Genomic DNA, 12904 nt, shown 5'->3' with positions numbered 1-12904 from the left:
AATTCTGAAAATCACGTGGACTCAAATTTTGAATCTTGCATAAAATTGAGATGAACTTTTTTTTAATAGAAAAAGTATGTGCTCGATCGAACAATTCTGAATCTTGTATAAAATTGAAGATTATTTATTTATTTAAAAAATTGAGAAAAAGAAAAAAGTATGGGCTCAATTATGATACCTAGTGTAAATGAAAATGATTCATAACATATGTTTTTTTTAACAAACTCGGAAACCTTCGGATTTATTGAAACGAGACAATAATTTTGTAAGATGAAAATTCAAGCTATGTTTTGCTACCAAAAAAAAAAAGTATACAAAAGAATTATCTTTATTTCTCGAGCCGTCAAGTAGAGCCGTAATAGGTTGCCATGAGTTTCCAAGATAAGGTGCTTTGTAATAAAACTGACATGAGCTAAGCCCCGCAAGATGCATATAGTAAAATATAATATGTTTTAAGTTTGGCGAGGGTACGACCCCAATCTATCATGTTATTGTGAAATATTTTCGATTTCTAAGTACTTCATCCGCTGATCATATTATGTAATTTCTTTTAAATATAATTAGAGATTTGATATGATTTTCGTTAGGGATGTAAACAAACCAAACCGTTTGTGAGATATTCGAAGCTCGATTCGATAAAAGCTCGTTTGAGCTCGTTTAATGAGGCTCGTTAAGGTAAACAAACCAAACTCAAGCTTTACAGTATTCGACTCGTTAGCTCGTGAACATGTTCGTTGGTAAGTTCGTGAGTAATCTTTTAGATGAAAAAATAATAGTTTTGATATTTGATTTATTATTTTGCATATTATTTATGAAATATATAGAAAAATCTATTAAATTTATTTATTATAATAAATTTACAAATTTTAATAAGAATAATATATTTTTCTTTATATATATAATTTACTTTTTAATTAATTTAATGAACATTTAAATGTATAATTCATATTTATTAAGCTTGTTTAGGTTCGATAAAGGCTTGAATAAGCTCGTGAGCCATGCATATATTCGTTAAATAAAGCTCGAGCTCGGCTCGATTATAAACGAACCAAGTTCAAACATTCAAGAGTTCGGCTCGGCTCGACTCGATTACATCCCTAATTTTCGTCGTGTCACCAGATTTTCGAGAGTAAGATCCCATGCAAGAAGTATGTTTTTTTATGTAGCGATTAAACAATATTTTCCACGTATTTACACTACACTAATTCTTTGTCATGTGAAATTATGATTTTTCAAAATAAAACTTAACAATCGACTTCTATTCATAACTTGATGCATATGCTGGGGGTTTCAAAATATTTGATTCACTTGCATTGGGATCCTAAAGTAAGAACAATTTACGCATGTTTAGACATCTTGATCTTCTTCACATACAGATTTGGTTGGCTGAAACTCTTTCGTTAAATTGCACATCTTTACAAAAGCGTAAAATGTGGTAATGTGTTTGAGTTTTTTAAAAAAACATACTTGATTTTTAAAATATAATAGAGCTTGGGATGGGCGTGGACCGAGTTCAAGTTGCCCGACATCCCAACCTTAGAGGAAACGGACCGAGCTAAGCTGCAAGATGGGTCGACCTCCCCGTGGGAGGATTGTGTTATCGTTGTTGTGGGCCGAGGTGAGGTGGACTGACGAAGACCGAGGAAGGACGAGTCTCCTGGAAGGTATGAGCGGACTTTTGGGACGAGTGAGGAACGGAGTTGATCGACCCGAGGTGGTGTGCCGAAGTGATGGTATGATGTTTTACCACGGTTCGTGGGAATAGGTCGAGCTCCTGGTCCGAACACGAAGAGATATTGTCCGTATGCAGCGTAAGGTATCAATTGAAGGATGTCCAGAATTCCCGACCTGGACGGGGGGACTCGAGAATCGGCGTCAGTAGTAAGTGGAGATAGGGGAAATATCTTTGAAGGATTTGGAAGAAAGTATGATCAGATATCGTATCAAATCTTCCTCTGGATCTACTCGAATTCTGATAAGGATAGATAGTAATTAAAACGGAAAACAAATCTTCTCATGATCATTGATCATCTATTTAGGTTTGCTTATAATATGAGGTTTGCATCATACTTTGATACATTCAACATACATTCTTATCATGGGGGTAAAAAATGAACTTGATCCTCCCACCTGACTGATGGTTGACAAGAAAAATATTGGGTCAAGGTTGTGTATTTTTATGTTCGGGTTAGATCGGGTTAAAAAAATTAGGTTGGTTCGACTCGGATTGACATGAATTGAGAATCGAGTCACCCATCAATCTGCAGGTTCAGGATAAATCGGGTTGGACCCAAAAACTGAGTCTAAAAAAATTTAGATTTGGTTCGATGCAGATTGACATGAATTGAAAATCGAGTCACCCATCAATCTGAACCACCTAACTCGTTTATTATCTTTTTCCAAAGTCTGACTTGTACAAAAAAGTGTAAAAGAAAAACGATGGAGAAGTGGAGCTTGAAACTTAAAATTTAATTTGTGATGTTTGATTTGTAAGGTCTAGGAAATTTGAGCTACGTAACTTGACTGCATGCAATATAGGGTTTTACTAAAATATGTGTTTAATTATTTTAAATCTTTAAATGCATGATTGTTGCATGAATATGTGTTTAATTTCATGGTTTATTAAGATTTCATGTATTAGGGCTTTTAGTAGTATTTCGCACTCGAACGAGGAACGAAGACCGGGACAATTAAGGAAAAATATTTTATTAAATAATTATTTTTAATTATTTAATATATGGTGTAAGTAAGTGAGATATTTTCGAAATCGGCCAGATAAAGTATTTTTACTCGTCGGGTCATATTTTAAATTGGTACGCAAATTTTAGAAAATCGGGGAACTTTTTGAGGGTTCGGGCAATATTTTCAAAAAACGTACATAAATAAAATATTTCTCGGGAGATTTTTTTTGGGTTTAATGGGTTTATTTAATGCATAATGGATCCAAAATTCTTCTAGACTTCATTATTTTAATTAAGGGCCCATTGTACACTAATATTTTTATTTAAAAACATATAAACTAATATGGAGATTGCAGGCGCCAAAGATTGAGTAAGCGGGCTGGATGTGCGCACGATAACCTGAGGACCGTATTTTTCGCACATTATGTTTTTGAGTTAGGAGTAAACATGGATATTTTTATATACTTTCGTTTTTATATGTTGGTGGATGACATGACTTTGCATGTCGCCTATTTGAATTATTTTAAACAACATGCTAGGGTATTTTTATCAGCAATCGATTACTGTTATTTTAAAATGTGTGATCGACAGCTTTTATTACATGCATGTGTTTGAATGTATTTTCGAAATGAGCTTTTAAAAAAAATTATTAGTAGTATTTTGATAGTAGACGTTTAATATAATAAATTTTCATCGTGCGATATTTATTTTGTGAAATATTTGTATTGTCTAAACAATTGTTTTTTAATAATAAATATTGAAGATCATTAGACTCTTAAATTTAATTATTTAAATCCATGAAACATAATTATTATATTTATGCAAAGTTTTATTATTATGCGTTTAATTAAAATATTATTATTATTATGTGTTTTGAATTTTTATTTAATTATTTTGTTAAAAAATAATGTGGTATAGTACCAAGTTTGTTGGAGTTGGAGTTCAAGTTTATAGTTTTTTGGATCGAGTTTAAAAATTTCTTTTAATATCATTCCTTCAACCAGACATCCTAATTGACACTTCAAGTTCTTATGCACTTTTGAGTGCTCTCTTTTTCATGAGCTTATTGAAAATTGAGCGTCGGAGAGACCACGTTTAAAAACTTTTCTGACACCCTTTTAAAGTGTTTGTTGAGCATGTACAGGAGCTCGGCATCGGACTTCGGCCACCTCAGACGAATGATAGCTCGGAAAAGAGACACATACTCTCCTAAGTTTTTCAGACATCATGAAAAGATGCATTAACTTTTAATATTTTTTAAGCTTTTAAGACTTCTGAAATAGGTCTAATTCAATTAGCCCCGAAAGTTGCAATTGATATCCCGATGTCGTGAAAACCTTACCATTTAACTTTTGAAGGGGAAGCATATTTGCATTACGAAACCATAAAAAATATACTATTTTTCCTCGAAGACGGGGTAGCAAAGTATAATTTTAAAAAAAAAGACGGCTGTCAGATTTCACAGTTCTTTATTTTGATAAAGTTTTTGAAAAACTACAATCTCCCTTGCTTCATTTATGCTATTATTTGGTAAATATATTACTTAGATTTTAAATCTCACATTTTCATATAAGAAATCGACCATCAAAAGCTAAGTTTACCCACTAACTAAAATTAGCTCATTATTGATTTTAAATTGAATATAAGTTAAAGTATATCATTAATGAGATTGAAGGCCGCTGCCTACGTAAATTGAAAGCACCCTAAGATTCAAGATTTCAAAAGCATACGTACATTATTAATACACATGAGCTACAAAGAAAGGGGCCTCGTTTTGGTTCTTGATTGTTTCCTTTGCTGGAATTGTGGCTCATTCCCCAATTTGTGAATTGTAAAAAATCACCTACACGTTTATTTAATTCTGCAAATAAAAATATATCATGACAAACGATTGGTTGTATACAACACTTCAGATCGAGAAACAACCTACAACCCACCATTTTGTCTGAAATTTTATTCGTTAAAACCTTACAATAATCTCATGTCAAACATTATTAACATTGCAAGCTCTAAAATCCCAAGAAAATTCAATTTGGCTTTCTAGTTCCACAAAAAAGTAATTCGACAATCGCCCAAGAGAGTTTGCGAGTAGACTTACATCCGAAGATCAAAACTATTGTCTAGTTGCAAGTCAAGGCAATATTATTATCAATGACTCGGTCGAATCGATTCGGATCAAGTCAGATCTGGCAACAAAAAAAGTGAGATTTCTCATTCGTTCCATCTATATCAAACCACAATATACAGCTCAAAATTAATTATGAGATCTAAATGGCAGCATTTTCAAAGTAAAGCTTTAGCTCCATCTTCTCCTATCCTCATCCTCATCAACTGGAGTATACCATGAAGGTCGATTCTTCAAGTTGCTCAACCGATAATTCAGTAGAACTTCTTCATTTGAAATTGTCCTTGTCGCCACAAGAACGAGACATTTGAGAATAGGAATATTCGATGTGGTGGTGTTTGATTTCCAGGATTTGCACCAAAAGGTGCCAAATTTCTTCATTCTCACTTCACCTCCATTTCCAAATGACACATTTGGTATGTAGGTCCTCATGTTCTTCTCAGTTAGCGGAAAATCATAGGAGCAAACCATAGCTGAGAAAAATTGCCAAAAAAGTTAACCAAACAATGGAGAATCTCTTAATTTCTTGATTTTACCATCCAATACAATGACAATATCTGGGTTACCCTCATCAAGCAAACCCTGTTTCAATCTTTTGAACACAAACTCTGGAGGCCTAATACCCATGTCTAACATTTCTTGAAGGTATTCACACGCCTCGCCCAAGCTTTTTTGGTCGCACAAACCATTAATCAAAGCCAAAAACATATGCATCCCCGGAATCACCCCACGAGACCTCATCTGATCCCAAATTTTCAATGCCATATCCATTTGCCCCCGGTTGCAAAACATCCTGACCATGATCTCGTACGTACTTAAAGTCGGTTCAACTCCCAACTCATCTCTCATTCTCTCAAAAACGCTACATGCCTCACTCGTTCTACCGGCCTTTACAAGATGATGTAAGATAATATCATATGTTCGTGGATTCGGTCCAATCCCACTTTTTTTCATCTCATCAACTATCGCATAAGCATCGTGAATCCGCATTGACCAACAATAAGCACCAACCATCGCATTATAAGTAGGGGCTTCCATAACACAATCACTTTTGTACAAGTTGAAAAACTCGATAGCTTCGTCCAATCTCTTCTCGACCCCCAAGCCATTGATCAAAGTACAATATATATGAGGTGTTGCCTTTAAATTTTTGCCACTCATTTCGTGAAATAAGGCAACTGCTTTATCGTGGCGTTTAGCTTTACAATGGGCATTGATCAAGATCCCATATGTCACAACATCAGGCTCGAATCCTTCCCCTTGCATCTCAAGATAAACCTCATTAAGCCTTAGAAAATTACATCTCTCACCCCACCCTTCCAACAACACGGCATACGACTTAATATCCGGCACAAACTTCCGATTTTTCCATGTATCAAACAATTCTTGAGCCTTCTCCACATGCCTAGATTTGCTCAAAGTATCAAGCAACCTATTATAGTCTTGTAAATCAGGCTTCAATCCATACCTCTTCTCCATTCTCTCAAATGCCTCTATAGCCTCATTCACCCTTCTCGCCCTAGCGAGCCTCCTTGAAACAAGAGCAAAAGTCTCTTTTGATAAAAAACCATTATTTTTCATCTCATCCACCAAAATCCACACCACTGTGAACTGCTTGATTCTCCCTAACGATTCAATGAGAGCATTGTAGCACTCTAGCGTGTGCTGGAAACTTCTCTGCTTCTCAGCCCACCGGAAAAATGATAGCGCCATAGTTCCGGAATTGTTGAGTTTATTCAACACTTGTAGCACTAGACTTGGCGACAAATCGCTAAAATTAGCATCGTCCAGAGAAGATCCAATATTTCTAAAATTACCCATCTCCGATACGATTTTACATATCCTTTCAGCTTCTCGATTGATTTTGGTTTCTGGGTTTGGCGTGCTGCTGGCATTTCTGAAAGGAGAATGATAAAGATTTGATCTTTGAATGGGGCGATAGATATCGGCTTCAAACTGCAGATGTCGTCCCTTCATAGCAAACGTTGGACTTCTCTCAAGCACCTTCACTGCCTAATTAAGCAATACATATAAACATTCTGAATGCTGATTATAACAACAGCTCTAAATCAAGATTAGGGTTATACTGAAGCAGCAGCGAGAAATTACCTCTTGAAATTTCTGAAAGAGGGATGCCATAGCAAGAGAATGGATGCAGATTCAGCTTCTCAGTTGATTTTGGTATCTGGTATGGCCGTCTAGTTTTTTCTTTAAACTATAAATTAAATATAATCTCTCATATTTTTCTTCATCAAAACTTTAACTAAACCACCCTAAATTTTATTTTTTTAAAAAAATAATATAGAAATTTCAAGTATCTACTGTCGAAAATTATAAGACAACCCCATATTTCTCCATGAAAAGTTTGGATGCACCCGAGTTTTTTTATCGTGATATTGTACTTTTAAGCAAAATTCATGTAATATAATAACATGCAGATCAATTATAATAAAAAGTTTTTCATCCAGTAATCCAAAACAAAGTAATTGTCACAATCATATAAAATTTATATTCTACTCGTCGCTTAGTATGGAGTTCACAAGTATAAGAAACTAAAATTGTGTTTTGTTGTTAAATTCTCGGTTCAGTCACAATCGTTGAGATAGTTCTCGATTTAGTCCTAAATGGATATAATGAGCCGATTTAGCCCCAGACGTTTCAAAATTTTTCCATATACAATTTCTCCGTTAGTTTTCGGTTAAACTAAAACTAAACAGAAGATAATGATTCGCAAATCACTTTGTAATATGAAAAATCCCCAAAAAACTCCTAGCCTCTTTATGCTCTAAAAATCCCCAGAAATCCCCAACCTCCTCTATCTTTCTCTGTCATCAAAATATGTACGCAAGATATGTACGCAATTGCTCCTGGTAACAATTTTTTTATTTGCACGTGAAATCGAAGTAGCGTGAATTCATTGATAGAGATATTAGCTTGAATGTAAGTTGACTGTAATTCTTGAAATCGTGAAATTGTGATATCATGAAATCGAAAGATCGTGAATTCTTAGAAATATAATAGCATCTTTATTAGCTTGAAATTGGGCTAAAATTTTTTTCGTTGATGTGGTCAATGCCAAAATATTTAATTTACGTGCGTGAGTTTTGAGTTATGTTAGTGTGTGTCTTTTTTTCTTTATAATGAAAACTAATTGGGGTCCATAGTTCAACATTAGGACATTCCCCTAGCCAATTGTGCTATAAAAAAAATAAAAAAGTTCAGTTTCCCTGTTGATCTAGTAATGGACTCGAATCTAAAATTATTGGCTGGTTGAAATGCCTGAAAGTCTGCATCAAACCACCACAGTTCTGTGAATGAATAGAAAGAGACCGAAATATACTGATGGAGTAAATCAAAGCATCTATCAGACAAAAATTGTTCGAAGTTTACAACAATGTGGCTTACGGATACATTTGCTCTCTATGTGGAGAACCTCCAACCGGTCCCGTACCCTTGTAAGCGTGCAAATGAATCCTCGGAAACTATTAAATATTGCCATACGACAAGAAAATGACAATGTGGTAGGATTCTCAAGTGTAAAGATGACCGAGGGACTCTCCAATACTTCTACTCCAAGAATCTTGAATAACTTCGTCGCCAGACGTATAACTCCAGGGGTCCATATTAACAATCAAGAAACTCGAATAAGAAGAATCCCCCGAAAGATTAGCGTGCAATGATTTTCAATGCGAACGGTAAAACTTTTCGAACGTCACATGTTCTCTCCACATATCAAGTATCAGGAGCAGGTATCTAACTCTGAGTTCCAATCACTGATAAGTTTGTTTATGGACTCATCAAAAATCTTGACCCGGGGTCCTGGCTTCACGACATTCACATTACCCCATTGTGAACATGGATCCATCAACAAGCTCTGTCTGCCTTTGCACCAAGCACCGGGCGTCGCTCTGTTACGTCCACGCATGAGGATCTTTCCATCAATCATGTCTAGCACTGGCTGATCTTTTTCAAACTGTCTTGCAAAAGCAGCACCACTTTTAGCCATTTCATCATAATCCGAAGTGTTGAGGTAATGGGGTTCCATTTTAGGAGGATCATCCCAAACAAAATACCTCAAGTCGGAATTCACAGTTGTGTTTTTGAACTCGGGTGAATTGCAGACAACCGAGTGGAAATAGACCTCTTGGGACAAGACAACATTATTAACATACATTAGAATGGTTCGTGGAAGATTATCCCAACCGCAAACACAAAATTCGAGGAAGGATCGACTCAAGACAACCCATGGAGAACCTGGAAAGTATTAAAGTGGTTTGATGCGAGCAATTGACCAGATAGATTCGGTTGATGTTAGAAACCTGACCATGACTGAAGTATACATACACTTACCCGTGAAAACTTTGAAAGCCTCAGGCATTGGCCGCTTTTCAGTCGCGTGAAAAATTTTAGTCCCTCTGGCCAAGTAAATTCCTGGGTCAACTACAATTGGTTCAAATCTTTGACCCCTGAAATGACGAGAAGTAGATTGAGAATGAGTAATAGGAGAATTACAATGCATAATGATGACAGCTAAGCAGTAAGAATTTGCATACTCTTTCCAACCCAAATCACTAGTGTGATCGATAAAGTTCAGGTCTCTCTTAACTGATGAGAACACATGGGACAAGTCTGAAAGCAAAAACGGGAAACTTGGCAGAGTTAGCGAGACTGATCAGTGAGAGAAATTCAAATGACAATAATTTTGATGGCGTGATAGTTCTTCAAGTAATTTTTGAACAAATGCATCATATGCGATATCACAACTCTTAAGTTCCAATTTCCCCTTCAGCGAAGAGCCAAGTGAATGTGTGACTAAAAATTCATCAGCACTTCCATTTCAATAAAGTGCAGCATCAAACCAGAACCCAAAGCGTTACGACCTAAAGGGAAGTTCTACCCAACGGCAGTAATCATGAAAAAGTTCGATGTAAATGCATTCAGTAACTCGAGGCAATTCCATTTCTTAAGAGAATATGATGGGGTCAGGATTTCTAACAAATAATCAATTTGAGAAACAACCAGTATAAAGTAATCAGTTTCTATAGGGACCTTCGGTAGCATAAACAGGACTGAAATATATATTTAATGTACAAGTTCGATCAAAAATTTTGACATGTGCAACATTTTCTCAGATGACAAAAATTTGGTGAAAAAATAGCGTCTCTATAGTAAGTTGCTCCTCAGTCCTGATCTAGAGTACTGATTTACAAAAAGCATTTGTAGATACAGGATTTAACTAAAACATACAAAAATTACAAATGCAGCTGGTTCTACTAGCATGCATGTTGGAGAGCATTCACCTTAACATAATTATGAATGTCTTCAGATAAATTTCATCAAAGTATTATTTAATTCCATCAAGATACGGGAAAGACTCTTCCCTTTGGTTAATGAGCAGTCAAAATTGGCTAACGGTAAGACATTCCAATCCACAAACTTCGAAACAACATACAAACCAAAGGTAAAACTTCAAAACTCAATTGTATCAACACATCATGCAGAATTTAATTATCTGAAACATCATATATAAACACTAGTAATTGCAAACGGAGTATCAGCCTAAGCTCATGGCACCAAAAGATTAACACATTCCATTACAATCAAAGTAATTATTCTGTGAATAGCAACCAATATCAAGATTCAACCATCCCATAACTACATTATAAAAAAAGAAGCATGTGAGATTGAAACACCAAATGCGGCCCCTCACCGTTGCACCAAGATGAAAACAAAACAGGAATTCTTATCAAACCACAAACTACAATGAAAATAAACAAGCAAAACACCGGTTCTAAACATGAAGCTAGATAGAATTAGCATACCATCTTGCGTAACCAACGGATAATCCATAGCACTGAGAGTTAAAAACCAATCCCACCCTCCGCCCACCTTCAACAAAACAGCTGCAGCCCTCAAAATAGCAGCAATATTAGTGGAACCCATATAAGTATTTGGATCGGGCTTCCCGAATACATCCACGTTCTCAAAGGCCCGAACTGCTGGCACTGACTTCACCAATGCCGCCAGCCTTGCTCTCTCCTCATCGCCGCCATCCGCCGAAATATGTAATAAATACCTATTCCTAGGATGGTAAACCGCTAACAACAAACGGAAAATCCTCTCACCGTCCCCTCGTCCACCGAAAATGTAATAGGCAAAAGCCGGGGGGTGGCCTGGCCCGTGAAGAACCGTCGAATCAAACGGCTTGTGAGATGAGAAGGTATTATTGTATGAGGAGCTGAATCCCGAAATAAACGATAAGAATATGAGAAATGAGATGAAAGCAGCAGAAAACAGGGAGAATAGCCATTTCCTTTCAGCTCCCATCTGGAATCTCGATATGGCTCTTGTAGCATGGAATGAATATTGATTTACAAATGTCGAAGCAATTTTATCAACAACAAAAAAACAGCAACTCACTCAAATAACATGAGCTAAAATCACACCACAATAACAATTATTGCTTCGATGAGTCCAAGATTTTGCAAAAAAAAAAACCAAATGGGATTTCAGAAATTTTCAACACAGTATCCACAATCACTCGATTGGATCAGAGAGTAAACAATTCTTTTCTTTTTCCTGATTTCTTCGTGGGTTTGATTCCCGTTTAAAAATCCCTTCTGGGAAAACTCTTCGGAATTAGGGTTTGATGGAAGGAGATTGTTAGATTTAGGTGGAACCGTTGGAAGAGAGCAGTGATTTCGATTGAAGGAACGATTAGCGATTCGTTGTCATTTCTTGAACTTTGGTAGAAGGAATGTATATCAGTTAATTTTTTTTTAAATAATCTGTTAAAAAAATATTATTACTCCGAATAGAATTACCTCTCCTTCTAAGTCTGATGTTGCAAAATCTAATACCACGATTATCTTACATTGCTAAAATTGTACAAGTTTGCATTTCATTTTTGTATCAGATTATTTTCAAAAATTTGTTTCATTATATTTTTTTGATGTGAGAATCTCATCATTATTATCCAATGCATATTACATAATCTTTAATATAACACAATAATCCAAAAATCAAGTTAATCAAATAAATTATATTGAACAATTTTCGTTATCGGTGAGAGAGGTAACAAAATTATTACAGATAAAAAAAATTTCGTATGTTTCATAACTCCAACAAGTGTCGGCATCCATTATGTTCTTTGATATATAATAAGACTTGAAGAGTTGACTGTTGCTACTCTGTCGGTCGTTGGGGTTTGTATACCCACGCGCCACATAAACCTTGTGTGTGTGCTGTTCTGGCAAACTTTGCCTTCGCCTTGTGTTTTCTCGAAAACGAGAAAAAATGGCACTTGTGTGTGAGAGTCGAGTCTTGGTTCCAATTTTGAAAAAAATTTGTATGATACGATCTCATGGATCGTATTTTGTAAGATAGATCTCCTATTTAGGTCATCCATGAAAATTTATTAATTTTTATATTAAGAGTACTACTTTTTATTGTGAATATCGTTAGGGTTGATTCGTTTCACAGATAAAAATTCGTGAGATCGTCTCACAAGAAACCTACTCTCCAAATTTTGGATTTTAGAAATAAAAAACGATAATGTTAAGGTCGATTTTTTTTTTCCATTTTACTATATCTATATTGTCAAACGATGGGCCTCTATAAATATAATTTTGATAATTTAAGATATATTAAGTGAATTTTATTTGTGGATAATCAGATATAACAATGAGCTGTATGAAACTCACCCTGTTCTGGACGGGTTAAAACTCGGTCACACAAGATTCGGGTCGGGGCGAGTTAGGTCTCGAGTTTGGGTTAACCTGCCTCGTATATATATATATATATATATGCATTTATATATTTATATTATATACATATATGTACACTATGGCATCGTTTGATAACCTGTATAAGTGGATATTTTGTGTTAAATTCTGATTTAGTACCGTGATTGGTACGCTGACAATGTATGTGTGCTTGTGTATGGGCCCGTTACAATTAACTGATGGCAGATATTAGTAATACTAAATGCAGCCCAAGACAATTATATGCAATATCTACAGAGATATGTAGTACACACACATTTTACCGAAATAACCTCGAAGCCCTAGCATTTATTTTAACATTCACAGAGAAATCT

General features: G+C 35.4%; 2 protein-coding genes across 4 annotated transcripts; both read right to left on the bottom strand.

The window, feature by feature from the left end:
* Positions 1-4425: 4425 nt before the first annotated feature.
* On the bottom strand, positions 4426-7125 carry LOC142555376 (uncharacterized). Of its 3 annotated transcripts, XR_012822390.1 has the most exons (3): positions 6916-7124; positions 4780-6819; positions 4426-4524 (listed from the first exon to the last, which is right to left on the bottom strand). XR_012822390.1 is itself a non-coding variant. In XM_075666218.1 (2 exons), the coding sequence occupies exon 2, from the start codon at positions 6781-6783 to the stop codon at positions 5302-5304; it is 1482 nt and encodes a 493-aa protein (XP_075522333.1). In that variant the 5' UTR covers positions 6784-6815; positions 6916-7125; the 3' UTR covers positions 4646-5301. The 3 variants fall into 3 exon arrangements, 2 of the variants coding, with proteins under 2 accessions (XP_075522333.1, XP_075522332.1); XM_075666218.1 differs by lacking the exon at positions 4426-4524 and having other exon boundaries at positions 4646-6815; positions 6916-7125; XM_075666217.1 differs by lacking the exon at positions 4426-4524 and having other exon boundaries at positions 4647-6819.
* A 1010-nt stretch (positions 7126-8135) lies between these two features.
* On the bottom strand, positions 8136-11577 carry LOC142555375 (beta-glucuronosyltransferase GlcAT14A-like). The gene is made up of 4 exons (XM_075666216.1): positions 10629-11577; positions 9360-9435; positions 9157-9272; positions 8136-9060 (listed from the first exon to the last, which is right to left on the bottom strand). Exons 1-4 carry the CDS (start codon positions 11131-11133, stop codon positions 8546-8548), a joined length of 1212 nt encoding a protein of 403 aa, XP_075522331.1. The 5' UTR covers positions 11134-11577; the 3' UTR covers positions 8136-8545.
* Positions 11578-12904: the final 1327 nt, after the last annotated feature.

Source organism: Primulina tabacum, chromosome 9 (assembly GCF_025594145.1).
Source record: "Primulina tabacum isolate GXHZ01 chromosome 9, ASM2559414v2, whole genome shotgun sequence".
Classification (NCBI taxonomy): domain Eukaryota; kingdom Viridiplantae; phylum Streptophyta; class Magnoliopsida; order Lamiales; family Gesneriaceae; genus Primulina; species Primulina tabacum.
This window is presented reverse-complemented; position numbering and strand designations above follow the sequence as displayed.